Source organism: Chelonoidis abingdonii, chromosome 7 (genome assembly GCF_003597395.2).
Source record: "Chelonoidis abingdonii isolate Lonesome George chromosome 7, CheloAbing_2.0, whole genome shotgun sequence".
Lineage (NCBI taxonomy): Eukaryota > Metazoa > Chordata > Testudines > Testudinidae > Chelonoidis > Chelonoidis abingdonii.
The window spans coordinates 69341663-69359814 of record NC_133775.1 but is presented as its reverse complement, the minus strand read 5'-3'; the positions used below and the strand labels follow the sequence as shown (position 1 = coordinate 69359814).

The 18152-nt window shown below is 45.8% G+C and overlaps 1 protein-coding gene across 1 annotated transcript in view; it reads right to left on the bottom strand.

Moving 5' to 3' along the window:
- The window catches only part of OLFML2B (olfactomedin like 2B), a 124768-nt gene that overhangs the window by 42499 nt on the left and 64117 nt on the right, over positions 1-18152 (bottom strand). Inside the window, exon 3 of the mRNA XM_075067997.1 lies at positions 15510-15617. Within this exon, the coding sequence (XP_074924098.1) occupies positions 15510-15617 (108 nt within the window). The remainder of the gene's footprint in view (positions 1-15509; positions 15618-18152) is intronic.

Sequence of the window (18152 nt, the reverse complement as noted above, 5' to 3'; positions counted from 1 at the left end):
CTGTTCTCCCAGCAACACAGTCATAGATATCAGGAAAGCAGAACGTGAAGAGACACAGTGGTGATCTGAGAGCACAATTCTGCCCTTATTCGGTCAAGCCAATTCTGCCTTTTTAAATACTGATAATTCAGCAGGAAACTCATATGACCCAACTAGAGAATAAGTCAAACCAGATTAAGAGGGAGGGATCTCAAATAGAAATAGAAACATCCATATCCCTTACCCTCCTTTGTAGATCACCATATGTGGTCAGTCCAATAACCCAAGATATCACATTCACATGCACCATTTTCAGGTGCCTCTTTTTTGACCTCTTGGCTGAGTTGTGCAGTGCTCTCCCAAAATGCTTTGCATGTGTAATTTTGGCTTTGTGAATACACTCCATCTGGCTCATGTTTGAAGTCTGTTGGGATGGGTCTGCATTTAAAAGAATGTGGAATTACTCTCCCAGATACAGAGGGAGGGGAAAAGCTCCAGTATTTGAGCTGACAGCCTGATGCTACAAAGCTAAATGCAGTTTAGCAAATTGCAAGGCATAATTTATTGGCCAAAACAATATTACACTGCATGAAAGAGAAAATGATTTACTGGGAAATCTACATTTTAAAAAAAATGAAAGTAAAAATTTTAGCTTATCTTTTAATATAGGATTTTCACTCTTAGGTGGTATATTCTGAATTCAAGACATAGTGTACCTCCCTTGCCATTATTTGACCCTCTCAGGCACTAGTAAGAGAGGCTAGCATGCCCTACCAGATGCCCCTACCTTACCCCCAGCACATAGATTCATAGACTCTAGGACTGGAAGGGACCTCAAGAGGTCATCGAGTCAAGTCCCCTGCCCTCATGGCAGGACCAAATAATGTCTAGACCATCCCTGACAGACATTTATCTAACCTACTCTTAAATATCTCCAGAGAATGGGTCCACTACTCCCTAGGAATTTATTCCAGTGTTTAACTATCCTGACAGTTAGAACTTTTTCCTAATGTCCACCTAAATCTCCTTTGCAGTTTAACCCATTTGCTTCTTTTCTATCATTAGAGGCTAAGGTGAAAAGTTTTCTTCCTCCTCCTGATGACCACCTTTAATACCTGAAACTGCTATCAGTTCCCTTCTAGTCTCTCTTTTCCAAACTACAACCCAATTCTTTCAGCCTTCCTTCATAGTCATGTTCTCAAGACCTTTAATCATTCTTGTTGCTCTTCTCAGATCCCTCCATTTCTCCACATCTTCTTGAAATGCAGTGCCCAGAACTGGACACAATACTCCAGCTGAGGCCTAACAAGCGCAGAATACAGCAGAAATGACTTCTCGTGTCTTGTTTCACACACACCTGTTAAGCATCCAGAATCACGTTTGCTTTTTGCAACAGTATCACACTGTTGACTCATATTTAGCTGTGGTCCCACTATGACCTAGAATCTTCTTCTGCCATACTCCTCCTAGACAGTCTGCTCCACTCTGTATGTGTGGAACTGATTGTTCCTTCCTAAGTGGAGCACTTTGATTTGTCTTTGAACTTCATCCGGTTACCCTCAGATCATTCTTCCAATTGTCCCAGATCATTTTGATAATTGACCCTGTCCTCCAGAGACAGGGTGCAGAATCCTCTCAGTTGCGTATCGTCTGCAAACTTAATAAGCGTACTATGCCAAGAAATCTAAGTTAGTTGATGAAGAATATTGAACAGAAGCCAGTCCCAAACAAACCTTGCCGAACCCCACTGTTATACAACCTTTCCAGCAGATTGCGGAAAACCATTAAATAACTACTCTCTGAGTACGGTTATCACCTTCAGTTTATGCACCACTTATAGTAGCCCCATCTAAATTGGATTGCCTAGTTTTATCGATTAAGATATCATGCAGAACGTACAAGCTTAAAGTAAGTCTAGGTATACCACATCCACCGCTTCTCCCTTATCCACAAGACTCGTTATCCTATCAAAGAAAGCTATCAGATTGGTTTGACACGATTTGTTCTTTACAAATCCATGCTGGCTATTCCCTATCACCTTACCACCTTCCAAGTGTTTTAATCTCAGACACTTCCTGGATTTTGTGGGAAGCAAGAGCTCTTAATAAAAGGCAATTAGAAATAATAAAAATAAACCATTTTGGCAAAACACCATCCCAAGGAAACTACAAAACCAGAGAGAGTATGCCAGCTCAGTGACATCCTCCCAGAGCAGGAGGAGAGGTCAGTGGTGATTCTCATGCTGTCAGATGGCCTGATCAGCAGTGTTATAGCCACAGCACAGACTTTAATCCTTTGAGGTAAGAGTTGTCACCCAAACACTAGCGGGGATGTGACACACACTTTCCCAGCAGAAGACTGTTGTGAATCAGGATTCTATTCCTGGGTTTGGAGGGGTGTGTGGGCTTGTGGTTACTGACAACACTGCCAAGTGGATGGATAGGCACACTGATTCTAAGAGGCCATGTGGCTTTAGACCTGTCATATTAAAGACTTGGGTTCTACTGCCAGCTCTGCTGGGAGTAACCTAGTGTAGCCCCATCTGTCAACTCGAGAGAATGATGCTTGCTTCTTAGGGTAGCACAGAGTTACAAACACCAGATAGCAGAAGCACCTAGAGCAGAGCCTCTCCTTAGGCCCAGGGCTGCTGTTTAGCCTGTGTACCATCCACTGCCAAGGAGGTGGCCCTGTGGGGCTGGAGGTGGGAGCATGCTCACTGAAGATGGTATGTTCCAAGATTTCAGCAGCAAGTTTCTAACAAGCTCTACTGAACATGTACAAATGTTGATTTTTCAGAGGCTTTTAACTCTGCCAAGTGTGAGCAGAATTTTCATGAGGACAGCAAAAGGCATCTCTCTGGTCCCAGGGTTACGTCCCTGTCAAATTTCCTGTGCCAAAGTGTAAAGACATTAGAGCTCTTCAAAGAAAGAGTTGTAAGAATTTATCTTGGGCAAATTTACCAGTTTTTCTTGGAAACAGCTGAACAATTTTTGCTGAACCATACTAAGAGAATTGAGACTGAAGCAAAGAACAAGCATGGAAAATTTTACCCCCAATAGTTGAAATCTCCAAAAGTAACAAGCTAGTAAAAAGAGGGGCTTACAATGGAAAATGTTAGGCAATCTTAACTATAGGTTAAGCTGTCCAGAGGTAAGTTTAAGATTTAGTCACAGGTATTTTTAGTAAAAATCATGGACAGTGTGACGAGTTTGGTCACAGAGACCCCCTTGGGACTGTCACTTGACGTGCTGGAATTACCTCTGAGCCCATTTTCCCTGCCAGCTTGGGACTTCCAGAACCCTGCCTTGTTGAGCCAGACATGCTAGCCTGCTGCAACACAGACCCAGGGTCTGGGCCATGCCTCCAAAGCTGCAGACTTAACTGAAAACAATTTAGCAGGTTACCTGCCTCCAGCACTCAGACACCCAGTTCCTGATGGGATCTAAACCCAAAATAAATCTGTTTTACTCTGTATAAAGCTTATACTGGGTAAATTCATAAACTATCCACCCTCTCTAACACTGATAGAGAGATATGCACAACTGTTTTCTCCCCCAGGTATTAATCACTTACTCTGGGTTTACTAATAAACAAAAGTGATTTTATTAAGTATAAAAGGTAGAATTTAAGTGGTTTCAAGTAATAACAGAAAAACAAAGTAAGTCACCAAGCAAAATAAAGCAAAAACACGCAAGTCTAAGCCTAATACATAAAGAAACTGATTACAGGTGATATCCTCAGAGACGTTCCCATAAGCTTCTTTCACAGACTAAACTCCTTCCTAGTCTAGGCCCAATCCTTTCCCCTAGTACGGTTCGTGTTAGTTCCAGCAGACATCCTAGGTGGAAAACTTTCTCATGACTGGCAGCCGCCTTTGTCCTGCTCCTTTTATAACTTTGGCACAAGGCGGGGAATCTTTTGTCTCTCTGGGTCCCCACCCCTCTTTCTAAATGGAAAAGTACCAGATTTAAGATGGATTTCATTATCAGGTGACATGGTCACGTGTCCCTGTGAGACTTCATTTCTCATTACCCACGGGCTGGCCCACACTACACAGGAAGGCTTGCAGGTAAATAAACCATTTACAACCAATTGTCCTAGTCAATCGGAGCCATCAAGATTCTAAACCACCATTAATGGCCCACACTTTGCATAATTACAACAGGACCTCAGAGTTATACTTCATATTTCTAGCTTCAGATACAAGAATAATATATGCATACAAATAGGATGAACACACTCAGTAGATTATAAGCTTTGCAATGATACCTTACAGGAGACCTTTTGCATGAAGCATATTCCAGTTACATTATATTCACACTCAATAGCATATTTTCATAAAGCATATGGAGTGCAACATCACATCCTCCTCCTGAGCTTACTGCCAGAGACTAGGAGACTGTCCATGGTGGAGGCAGTACATTTAAAATTCCGTTTCAGCTCTGGTCATACCCCCAGACAGCATTATTAAACACTATAATGCTATTCACAGGGATTCTTGCAAAGTTCTGGGTTTCTGGTCCCCAGGTACCCGAAAACTTGTTAGAGTGTAGCACTGCTAACAGAATGCAGATAGCAATATCTGTAAAAGTGTAGGTTTCTTGGCATTTAGCCACCAATGCCATGAGGCGGTGTGCCTCAGTTTCCCCTTCCACACAGTAGTGTAGGCCTGTTATGCTTTTGCTGCTGTGTGAAGCTCCCCGCCTGTTTACAGGTATAAGATGAAAAGCAACCTGCTTGTGGAACTGTCTTGTCACCATCCCTAGCATGAACAAAAGTTTTTTCCAGAGATCTGGTATGTTACACACCTTCAAAGGGTTTACCATTAGTATTAACAACTTTGTCTTGACTCATAGGTGAAGTAGTCAAAGACACAAGATAACCAGCAAATCTATGGTGGACAGGCTCTGTTCACACAGTTTAGCTTGTTCAGTGTCTATTGTATTTTCCAGTCCTTTTGTGTGCCATGGTAGGGGTTTAGACACAGAGTCTCCTGTCTCTTTGGTGAAGGCTTTCAATTCAGGTATGTGCTTGGGGTTTTGGCAAGGAAAGAGTGCACTGAAACCACGCCTGCCCTTGGCCCCTCCATCTGGAATCTCTTTCTGTTGGGTCCCACCAGCTTGTGAAGCATCCCAAATGCAAAGTTTTTCCTTCTCCTGCCTTGAAGAGACAATGTTAATTTCTACAAGCATAGCAGGAACAATATCTTTTAATGGAGTGCTTTGGATTGGTAAGATCCCATGGGTCACCCCATTCTCTGTTCATCCAGGAGATTTGATCCCCAGTCTTCCCTTAATACCTCATCCACAGGTGAGGGGTCTGGCATTTCAGATGCAGATCCTTCACCCTTCTCCTGGGGAAATGCCTTCCTACAAAAGGTGGGCAGACCCTCCTGTCCACCCTCACCTTCCGTCTGGACTTCCTTCTCTGGGTTCCCCCCAAGGCAGACATCCCTGCGTCCTCCAAAAGGAAAGGTGACCCTGATCCAGCTGTAGGCTCACAACTACCAGATATGAGAGACCCTTCCCTGGCCAGCAAACCCTGCCCCCCACCCCCACCCTTCACTCAGGTTGGGCTTGCTTCCAGCTACAGAGCCCTTGGGGTCTGTTCCTACTGCAGTGGTTGTCAGGACCCCAACTTCCATTTCCAGGATACATGTTCCTGTGCACCCTAGGGCAGGGTCTGTCCCCTGCTGACCTGCAACTTCCTGGCAGTCAGCAGCTGGGAAGTCCCCCCCGTTACCAGGTGAAACATCCCTCTCCCCCAAGGAGATGATCACAGGACAGGAGCTGGCTCCATCCATTCCCTCCCACAGGGACCTGTCTTGAGCCCCAGGGCTACAGGAACTGGTCTCGACCATTCCTGCCCCCAGTGGCACATTTTCCCCTGCTACAGAGAAATTAGACACTCTCCCATTTCCTCAGCAGTCCCTGTGACTTCACCCTCCCCTCTGGGCTTTCAGCACAAGATTCCTTCTTGCTGCTAACAAACCCTGGGACAGATTCTGCCACATCAAAAAAATCACTCCCCAGTAGAAACAGTGCAAAATTATGTGCCACCACTACAACAGTTAGTTCAGCCTGCAAATCACCAGTTTCCATGTATACCTTAGGTAAAGGTGCAAGGACTTTGTAACCTCCCACCAATTCTAATTCTGCCATTTTTCCTGGTAACAAATCCTCGTGGATCAGGTCCCTCCTGACCACAGAAATCTCTGCACCAGTATCCCTCCAACCTTGGAGCACTTTTCCATTAAGTTTAACAGCATGCATATGTTCACTGCTTGTTTGTGTAGAAGCAACCTTTACAAATCCTGTGTGGAAACTGGCAGTAACCTGGGATACGCCCATGCTCTGAGAAGCAGCAACTTCATGTGTTACCTGGAGCCTGTTCCCACTCAGCCCAGGACATTTATTCCTCATGTGCTTAGTGGAATTACAATGATAGCACCTTCTGGGCTCCTCTGCTTGTATAGGAGACTTGGGATGAGTAACAGGGGAATGGGGAGATGAACACCCAGCCTCCTTTTTCCCAAGGGTAAAATGGTGATTCTGTTTTCCACCAACCTGTACCCCTCTGCCAGTGGTTTATGTTTAATCGCAGCTTGTGATTGCTCATAAGAGTCTTCAAACCCAGCTAATTCACCCACTCCATCCACCTTTTTGTCCCACAAATACTGTTTTACATTGTCACTGCACATATTCAGGAACTGTTCCTGAACAACCAAATCACACATTTCTTCAAAGCTTGTAATGCCTTTTCTACTCACCACTTGTCTAACAAATCTCTCATTTCATTTACATAAGCCACATTATTCAACCCAGTTCCCCTTTTAAGGCTCTTGAATTTAACCCTGTAGGTTTCAGGTGTAATCTGAAACTGTTTCAAAACAAGTTCCTTAAATATACCATAGTTTGAAGCATCAGTAATAGGCATCTTATTGAATATGTCCAGAGCTCTCACAGTCAATTTTGCAACCAAAGTAGTCATCTTTTGATCCTCAGGAACAGCATGGAGAGTGCACAGTCTCTCAAAGGTGATGAGATACTCAGCAATATCACTGGATTCATCATACGGTGGACATAACCACTCCCATTTATGGATTTTGGGGGAAGTGGAGCCAGCTGCTGAAAGGTTCTGTATCTTCCACTCCATTACAGCCAGTTCATGCTTCTGGGTCTCCATTTGGGTTTGTCTCAACTCCAGGGCCTGCTGCCTCTCTCTTTCCTTCTCCTCCTGAGTAGCTTGTTGTGCTAACCTTTGGGCTTCCATGGCTCTTTTGTGAGCAGCTTTTTCCCAAACAAATTGTGCATTAATCTCCATTTCTCTTAATTCCATCTGTCTTTTATGTTCATTTTCCTTCTCAGCAATTTGCAACCTGTGCAGTTCTAGCTTCTTCTGAGCCTCACTGTCAATCATTTTCCTGATTTTCCTGCCTCTATTTCCCTTACCCAAAATAAGCAAACAGAAAATAACAAACCAGTAACCACTTTTTCTATTCTCTGGCCACCACACTTAAAACTCACTTAAAATCACTACCAGTGTCTCAAAGCAATCAGCTGTGCACAGATCCTGTTCGACTATGCCACAGTGACTGGTTCAGTCACACAAACCACAGAGACTGTCACCTGACGTGCTGAAATTACCTCTGAGCCCGTTCTCCCTGCCAGCTTGGGATTTCCAGAACCCTGCTTGTTGAGCCAGACATGCTAGCCTGCTGCAACACAGACCCAGGGTCCAGGCCATGCCCCCTGTCATAAATATAAAGGGAAGGGTAACAACCTTTATGTATGCAGTAACATAAATCCCTCCTGGCCAGAAGTACAGAATCACTTACCTGTAAGGGGTTAATCAGTTCAATTAACCTAGTTGGCACCTGACCAGAAGGACCAATGGGCAAAGAAGATACTTTCAAATCTGGGATGGGGGCGGAAGGTTTTGTTTGTGCTTTCTTTGTTGGTTCCCTCTTGGGACAAAGAGAGAGACCAAGAAGGTAACCCAGCTCCTAAAAAGATCCTGAACTGATACATCTAAAAATTACAGAACTTGTAAGTAATAGCAAGGAAATGCATTAGATTATCTTTTGTTTTGGCTTGTGAATTTTCCCTGTGCTAAGAGGGAGGTTTATTCCTGTTTTTGTAACTTTGAAGTTGAGCTAGAGGGGAATCCTCTGTGTTTAAAATCTTTTTATTTACCCTATAAAATTATCTTCCATCCTGATTTTGCAGATGTGATTGTTTTACTTTTTTTTTTTAATGAAATTCTTCTTTTAAGAACCTGACTGATTTTCAGTGTCCTGAAAACCAGGGATTTGGTCTGTGCTCACTTTGTTAACCTATCGGTTGATATATTATTCTCAAGCCCCTCCCGGAAAGGGGGTGAAGGGACTTGGGGGATACTTTGGGGGAGATAGGGCTCCAAGTGGCCCCTCTCTGAATATTTGTTTAAATCATTTGGTGGTGGCAGCAATACCATCCAAGGCAAAGAAAGGAATTTGTGCCTTGGGAAAGTTTTTAACCTAAGCTGGTAGAAATAAGTTTAGGGGGTCTTTCATGCAGGTCCTTACATCTGTACCCCAGAGTTGAGAGTGGGGAGGGAACTCCAACACTCCCAAAGCTGCAGAGTTAACTGAAAACATCTTAGCAGGTTACCTGACTCCAGCACCCAGACACCCAGTTCCCAATGGGATCCAAACCCCAAATAAATCTGTTTTACTCTGTATAAAGCTAATACAGGTAAACTCATAAATTGTCCGCCCTTTATAACATGGATAGAGAGATATGCAGAGTTGTTTTTAACTTAAAGCCTGCAGCTTTGGGGGCTCCCTCACTCACTCTCCCCACCCCTACTCACTTTCACTGGGCTGGGGCAGTGGGTGAGGGGGAGGTAGGGGAGTGAGGGCTCTGACTGGGGGTGTGGGCTCTGGGGTGCGGCCGGGGATGAGGGGCTTGGGGTGCAGGAAGGGGTACGGGCTCTGGCTGAGGGGGTGGGACTGGGGATGAGGGATTGGGGTGCAGAAGAAGGCTAAGGGCTAGGGCAGAGTGTTGGGGGGGGTGAAGGTGCGGGCTCCGGGAAGGAGTTTGAGTGTGAGAAGGGACTCCAGGCTGGGGCAGGGAGTTGGGGTGCGGATGGGGATGTCGGGTCCCAGTGGCACTTAGTGTGGCTCTCAGAAAGCGGCCACCAGGTCCCTGCAGCCCCTAGGCACGTGGATGGCCAGGAAGAGTCCGTGTACTGCACTCGCGCCGGCAGGCACCACCCCCGCAGCTCCCATTGGTCGCGGACCGTGGTTCCCAACCAATGGGAGCTGCGGAGCCAGCACTTGGGGCAGTGGCAGCATGTGAAGCCTCCTTGGTGGCCCATGCATCTAAGAGCTGCAGGAAACTGGGGGCCACTTCCAGGAGCCATGCAGAGCTTTGGCAGACAGGGAGCCTGCCTTAGCCCCAGGCCACTGCTGTGCTGCTAACTGTACTTTTAACAGCCTGGTCAGCGGAGCCACCAGGGTCCCTTTTCGATCAGGAGTTCTGGTTGAAAACCAGATGCTTGGCAACCTTAACAGCAGCTCACACTGGCTCCAGTTTAGATTATTAACTTTTTTGTTATTGGACTAAACATTAAACGCTATGTACAGGACATGAGTCACAGGCAGTAGCGCAGCTGGGGCGGGGGGAGCAGGGGTAGCAGCCGCTACCCCACTAAGCATGTTGTCAAAAAGTGGTACCTTAGGGGTTACCATGGTGCCAATGGCGCCAGCTAGGCCCATGCTCCGCTCTGAAGCTTGGCGCTGCTGGCACTGGACTCCTGCAGCAAGGCAGGCTTTGCCAGCGGCAGCCAAGCTCCTTCCCCGCCTCTTCCCCCAGCCTGCTGCATACCCACCCTGCCCCTCCCTGCCGCCGATCAGCTGTCTGCCTGCTGAGAGACAGCTGATCGGCAGCAGAGAGGGGACAGGGAAGAGCTGAGCTCCAGCAAGCTGGCCCCTCCTGGGAGGAGAAGAGGCGGGGGCAAGGCCTTGAGGAAGAAGGGGGTGGAATCAGTCAGGGCATGCCCCTCCAGCCACAGGGGACAGAGACATCCACCCACCAGTCAACTGTTTATGGGGCCCGTGAGCCATCAGCTGTTCAGCTGGGGTGGGGGCAGTAGGATAGCTAGTGGAGTGCTGTTTAGCTGGTTTTTGGCCACCAGCCAATCAGCGAGGGGAACTCTGCTCCTGGAGCAGGGGCTGAGCTGAGCGACCCCAGCGGTGCGGTGCAGCCCCACCTCCTTCTCCTACCTGGTTCTTGTGGCAGGCGTGCTTTCTCTGGCTCTGCAGCTCCTAACCTCTCACTCAACTAAAGGCAGCCAGCAGCAGCAGCTGGTAAATGTATTTCAAAGGGGATCTTGTGGTGAGGGTGGTTGGGGGGGTCATCCCAGGTGGCTGTGCTGAGAGCCAACACCTGGCTGCTGGCGGGGTGGCCATCTGCATGGTGGGGGGCACACCACTAGCTGCCACCCAGCTCTCTGCATCTGGCAGGGGGCTCAGTCAGAGGCATCTCCAAAAACATCCCCTGCCGGGCAGCTGGACCAGGACAGGCACAGTGGGCGAGGGGAAAGAAGGCATCTCCTGGTCTCCTACGGGGTGTGGTACCCCCCTGCTGGTGATCAAGTTGCAGGTGGCATTGCTGAGTCCCAGGGTTGAGTAATTCTCTGGTGATGGTGATCATTAAATTGCTAATTGTCATTCATTTGCTGCACAATGGCTGGTGGTGGTTGTTTAACATCCACCCAGCCATTTGGTCAAGTGTCTTCTTGTTTCTTGGGAGTTGCCTTCTGTAACTTAAATAATTCCATCCCACTCTCCTGGGAGTACAAATTCTAGTACTAAAGACCTGGTGCCTGGATCCCATATTGCCTTGCACTGGGATTGGGAATTAGTGCCCTGACATGGAACTCCTCCCATTGTGCCAGTGTAGAACCTGCTGTTAGTACAACTATTTGCAGGTGCCCTTGTGTTTAGCTGAACCTTTGGACTCAGTCCCTGAGTGTATCCCCACTAAACTGAGAGCTAAACTGACACTACTATCCTGCTGTGTGGATCCCAGTATGCTTGTACTGTGAATTTTTGGCATGCACATGTGGCTACATTTATCTCATTGTGCTGGTAGTGCTACTTCCTTGGTGTGATGACATGCTGGATGCTAAGATGAATCCTAAAAATAGTGTCCTAGTGTGATGGTGGTCACTGTGTGGTGTTCATGTGAATCTTGCGTTTTTGTATGCTGTGTTAGTGTACCCCTGTTGTTCCCAGGAAATTAGAGCCACAAGGTGTGTGAGGTAGTATCTTTTATTGGAGCAACTTTTGTTGGTGGGAGAGAGAGACAAGCTTTGGAGCTTTCATGGAGTTCTTTCTTCTTCCTGAAGAAGAGTTCTGTGAAAGCTCAAAAGCTTGTCTCTCTCACCAACAGAAGCTGGTCCAATAAACTATATTACCTCACCCACCTTGATATATATCCCCCCAACCCACCATATTACCTCACCCAGCTTTCCAGGAATGAGTTTTCATGATGACATGGGAAGTGCTCTGACTGGTCCTGACTTCTCTGTATCAGCCCCTCTAGCTTGCACTGCAGCCCAGTACCTGGGGGCTAAGTGCCAGTAGCGCTGAGAGTCTGCGAGATCAGGGACTCACAGACCGAGCTGGGAGGGGAAGGGCACCTCCTCCTCAGCCTCTCTCTCTTGCTGCCTCCTTTTCCCAAGTGGCCTCATGATGCATAGAGCCAGCGTGGCTAGGTGCTACATTGGAGAGTCTCCCAGTGCAGCCCCTCCACCTCCTCTCCCCCACCTCCCCCATGCAAACCCCCAACAGACCCTGCCCACGTCTGTCTGATTGTCTCTCGCTTGCGGGGGACTGTGCCCCCCCCCCACCTTGCTCCTGCGTGCTGCCTGCTTCCAGGGGCCACAGACTGCAGAGCAGCTGCCTCAGGAGAGATGAGAGGGACTGTCTCACCGGGTGCATGCGAGCAATGGCCCCCTCACAGCGAGATGCTGTGCTGCTCCTGCCTCCATCTGGGTGGTGACCCCGGCCTGAGGAGTGCGAGGCAGCGTGAGCTGAGCATGGGGGCTGGGGGCCAGGCCAGCAAGCCTGATCACTGACACTCAAGGTGTGCCCAAGTGTGGACCTAGTGCTCTGGGATTCTCCTTCATTCAATGACACATCAGTGGGACTTGCTTTTTCGTGCAGAATTTGCCTTTCAGAAAGCAAACTAGCCCCCTCCACCCACAGCCCTTTTCACTGAGATCCTGGGGGCTCAGGTCCCTTGGGGAGGCAGCACTGGGATTGCATTAACGAGGGGGAGGTGTACTGCTGCCTTGGCGAGCCAAGGCGCTTGGGGGCTTGGAGCGGATCCGGGCACTGAGCTGAGAACAGGGGCAGAGCCCAAAGGATCAAGTCAGCAGCTGGTCAACCCCAGACCCCAGCCCACTCCTGGGTCTGCTGCTCCAGCCACGTGCCACGCAGGGAAGGAGAGCCTGGCGTGAGCAATCTGCTTCTCCTTTGGAGCTTTTAATTCAAAAAAGGCAGAAAACTGATGGCTCTAGACAATACAGAGACTTTTTTTCACATGGGGGGTAAGCTCCCAGTTTGCCCCCCCCGCCTCAGAAGCTGCCTGCCCCGCTTTGGGGGCTTTCCCCTTACAGTGCTCATCTGCCAGGAGGTTGCAATTTGAGGCTGGGGCTTTGGAGAGACGGATCCCTGGTGATGTCGCCCCACACACACACCCCAGCTGGTCTCAGCTGATCCCTTTGCTACAGAGTAGGGGCTGCAGGGGCTGGGCCAGCTTTGCAGTGCTTAGCTCTGGTGCCTCTCCTGAGCTGACAGAGGGGTTTGCGGAGGTGGGGAGGTGTCTCCGTGCTTGGACTCAGCCTTGGGCTTGAGACACAGCAAATCTGGCGTTGTAGGGGGTATGGTGCGTGCGGGGAGCAAAGCCCCTGGTATCGGGCAGTAGCTTCCATCACATAATCAGATGTGGCAGAAACTTCGTCTGTACACTTGTAACACTTACCACTAGAGCATTAGTCAGTCTTGTAACATGTGAATCCCGTGCAAGAGCCAAGAGGCCCACATTTTTTAAAATATTTTGTCTTTGCCCTTTTGTTGGCGCTTTTTTTTAATAGGCTGACATGTACACTCACTCACCCAGGCACTCACACAAGTGCGCGTACTTATAAGAATTGTTTCCTGCAATGTAAACAAATGCTGAACTCTTTGGATAATTTCAAATAGTTCAGTCTGTTTGATTACTTCTTAGTGTGCGGATTGTTTTTACTTCTCCTCTAGTTTTGAATAAAGTGGTGCCTTTTCAACAAATCATTTAACACTTTGCTGACCAAATTTGATGGGCATCAAATTCATAGAGCTGTGAAATTAACCTCGCTGCTGGAATATAAACAGCACAGAATACGTAAGAGAAAAGGATTCCATGAGGAAATTGGAGAGGATGAAGAAGGAATACTTGATGCCCGGAAGAAATTCATAGTTGAATCCTACTTCGTATCCTTAGATTCTGTTATAAATAGCATGAGTAAAAGATTAGAGTATTTTAAAAATGTGGCTGCCAAATAAACTAGGTTTAGATCCGAAGCATTTTGACAACATAGATAATGTGAACAAATTAGAATTTTTGGCAGACGTACTCAGATGTGATAGTGAAATCACAATTGTGGAAGAGTTTCTTTCATTTAAAGATATGTACAAAGAGATAATGAGCACTAGCGGTAGGGTAAAGTCAAGTGTCGACGAGAAACTCACCATCAACAGTGTACTGAAATTCATGATCGCCAATGATATGTGTTCCATTCATCCTAACCTTTCGAGATTGTACTACATTTTTCTGACCTTGCCAATAAGTAGCGCAGTTGCAGAACGATCCTTTAGCCAACTTAAACTTATAAAGTCCTACCTGTGTTTTACAATGGGTGAAGACAGATTGTCTGGGTTAGCTTTGCTCTCCATTGAAAGATAATTGGCTACTGAAGTAGATTATAACAAAGTAATAGATAATTTTGCTAGAATGAAGCTTAGACGAAAGAGGCTGTTGTATTTGCTTCATAGATTATCATATTGTTTTGATCTTATCTTTGAAATATAAAATAAGTAAATAACACGTGTTTTAAGTACAAAATAAATATGTATAACAAATTTAAAAGTATGTAATTAGTAATTTGATATGTTGGATGGCGCCTTTTTTTGTGTGTTCACTCCCCCTGTTAGAACCTAGCTACGCCACTGGTCACAGGGTTCATAAATGCAGCATCACCTTCCTACCCCACATCCTCTTCTGAGAAACCCTTCTCATTGATTTGCCTTGACTGAGTTGCAAGATGTCATATATGTTTGTGTGTGGCTAAAATGTGATCTTCTGCCACACATATGGATTACTACAAACAGGCTCAGCATGGCCAATCCCCAGTATTCTAAAACCATAAGTCAGGCCCCTAGAAATCATGAAGTTCTTCAAAAGTAAACACATTTTAGGTTCTTATTGTTTAGTCTTTAAAATTTTAAGTTACCCACTTAGGTCACATTTCCAAGCTTTTCTTCATAACCATGACATCTTGCTTTTCTTTGAAATGAAAGCTGAGAGTCTCACAAAAATCACATGACTCCAGGAACTGGGGCTTTAAGAAGAGTATGAAATATTTCAAGACTTGTGAGAATTGGCAAAACTGACTAGGTAAAATTTTCAAAAGCACCTAAATGATTTAGAAATTGTAGCAGGATGCTGGTGCAAAAGCACCTAATCAGCCCCTGCCCAGTCAGCTCCAATCAAGGGAAACAGATTGGGGCTGATGGAAAAGGCCTCATGCCAGCCTAAGGATTGGTAACACCTGCTGGCCTGACAAGCCAAGGGCTAGAAAGACTGGGAGGGAGCCAGAAAGCAGGGGGCAGCCAGGAAGAAGTCAGTCAGAGAGGGAACCGGAGGCCTCCAAGCTGAAGGCTGACTCTGCCTGTAAAGGAGGTGACTAATCTTGTAAAGCTTGTATATAGATGGACACTGGTGGTGGGACAATCTTAAGCCTCTCTGAGCCTGATTCAGGGCAGCAATTGGGCCCCAGGAAGAGGGGTGGGTCGTGAACCCTGTTACAGGAACCTACGTCTCATTTTCAAAAGTGACTTAGGCACTTAGGAATCTAAGCCTCAGTGAAAGACAGTGGAACTTAGGCAACTACCGGTCACATGTTCAAAGGCCTTTTGGCATCTAAAAATGCAGCTGGCATCAAGTAGGATTTCCAAAATTGCCTAGGTACCTACAGATCTTTGAATATCTATTCACTTCTGAAATGTTACCCCTTGATCTCTTTTCTCCAAATGACCAGTCATAGGTCATGATGACAGTGGCCACACAGTTAAATGAAATGGTGGCTAATTACCAGTTCTCTCATAAGGAATGGAACACCATGATTTGGCTCCAGATGCCAAACGATTAGGTGCCATTTCATTTTGCATGATGCCGTCTCTAACAAAACACCCAAAGAAAAAGAAATGGATCTCATCTTACCTCCTCTAGTTTCTCCACTCGGCCCACCAATTTTGTTGTGACTGAGTGTAACTTTAGAAGGTCTAAGCCATAGAAAGCACTTTCTAGCATCTCTATGATGGAGGATAGCTGTAAAACAAAAGTGACATAATGTTAATCAAGATGGGACTTGCATCGTCTCCCACTTTTCTCTGCTATACAATATCAGCTTGGCTTTAAGACAAGATTTCCCATTCATATCTGCAGCCTGGAGAATTTTGGAATCAAAAGAAAACATGTAGAGCTAAGTAGAGCATTTTAGGAATTTATATGGATACAAATGGCACCTGCATTTACACTAGCTAGTGTTATAATTAGCATGTACTGTAAGGATTTATACTGCTCACCAGCTAGGAAAAAATGTCCAGAAACAGAAAGGTATTACACAGTTAGGTGCTTTATAGCATGGATGGTTACACCCTCCTCTAGTATCCACGCTGGCCACTGCTCAAGAAAGAACACGGGACAAGTTGGGCCACTGTTCAGTTCCAGTGCAGCAAGTCTTTAAATAGATACATGTGGAAACAACAGATACTACCATGAGATATAAACAATAAAACAATATTGGCTGGGATTTTTCATAGAGTCATAGATTCTAGGACTGGAAGGAACCTCAAGAGGTCATCAAGTCCAGTCCCCTGCCCTCATGGCAGGACCAAATACTGTCTATCTAGATCATCCCTGATAGACATTTATCTAATCTTCTCTTAAATATCTCCAGAGATGGAGATTCCACAACCTCTCTTGGCAATTTATTCCAGTGTTTAACTACCCTGACAGTTAGGAACTTTTTCCTAATGTCCAACCTAAACCTCCCTTGCTGCAGTTTAAGCCCGTTGCTTCTTGTTCTATCCTTGTTTCTCCCTCCTCCTTATGACATCCTTTTAGATACCTGAAAACTGCTATCATGTCCCCTCTCAGTCTTCTCTTTTCCAAACTAAGCAAACCCAATTCTTTCAGCCTTCCTTCGTAGGTCATGTTCTCAAGACCTTCAGTCATTCTTGTTGCTCTTCTCTGGACCCTCTCCAATTTCTCCACATCTTTCTTGAAATGCGGTGCCCAGAACTGGACACAATACTCCAGTTGAGGCCTAACCAGCACAGAGTAGAGCGGAAGAATGACTTCTCGTGTCTTGTTTACAACACACCTGTTAATGCATCCCAGAATCACGTTTGCTTTTTTTGTAACAGTATCACACTGTTGACTCATATTTAGCTTGTGGTCCACTATGACCCCTAGATCTCTTTCTGCCATACTCCTTCCTAGACAGTCTCTTCCCATTCTGTATGTGTGAAACTGATTGTTCCTTCCTAAGTGGAGCACTTTGCATTTGTCTTTATTGAACTTCATCCGGTTTACCTCAGACCATTTCTCCAATTTGTCCAGATCATTTTGAATTTTGACCCTGTCCTCCAAAGCAGTTGCAATCCCTCCCAGTTTGGTATCGTCCGCAAACTTAATAAGCGTACTTTCTATGCCAACATCTAAGTCGTTGATGAAGATATTGAACAGAGCCGGTCCCAAAACAGACCCCTGCCGAACCCCACTTGTCATACCTTTCCAGCAGGATTGGGAACCATTAATAACTACTCTGAGTACGGTTATCCAGCCAGTTATGCACCCACCTTATAGTAGCCCCATCTAAGTTGTATTTGCTAGTTTATTGATAAGAATATCATGCGAGACCGTATCAAATGTGTTACTAAAAGTCTAGGTATACCACATCCACCACTTCTCCCTTATCTACAAGACTTGTTATCCTATCAAAGAAAGCTATCAGATTGGTTTGACATAATTTGTTCTGACTATTCCCTATCACCTTACCACATTTTGGGTGGCCTCCTCTGCATTCAGGAGGATGATTCAGCTACCGCTGTGTATTTCTGTTTCTGTGTGGATGTGCCATGAGAACAGGCTCTCTACTGGCTGTTCCAGAACTTTCAGCATTTCCATTCTCATTCACAACCCAACAGCATACAGGTGCATAAGATGAAACAAAACCTGGCACATTGCAGAACCTGAAGAAGGCTTGGGGTCAAGATTTGGGTGCTAAGAATCATTAACAAACCAAGATAGAAGAGGCAGCACTCTACTGAGCTCCACTATGATGTTATTGACATAAACTGTAACTATATAGATCATTGTTGCAGCCACTGTTATATATTTGCAGCAAATATTGTATAAAGGTTGTTGTGTAAGGAATCTATGGAGAGGTTATGGTTTGCTGGTTATGATTACGCTATCTTTTTTGTAGTTGAAGTTATGAATATTGACTATGTACTTGTATCTTAATGTGTTTTAATTCTAAGTGAAGCATTTGGTCAGCTTCTTGAGAAAGGACTATTCTCAGTAAATGCCCAGTCAAGAAACACTTAACTGACAGTGAACTTTGGGAGATGACTATCCACATCTGAGTTTTCCTGGGAAAACTTTTTTCTGTCTGTTACTACTTGGAACCACTTAAATCCTACTTTCTGTATTTAATAAAATCACTTTTTACTTATTAATTAACTCAGAGTATGTATTAATACCTGGGGGAGCAAATAGCCATGCATCTCTCTATCAGTGTTATAGAGGGCGAACAATTTATGAGTTTACCCTGTATAAGCTTTGTACAGGGTAAAA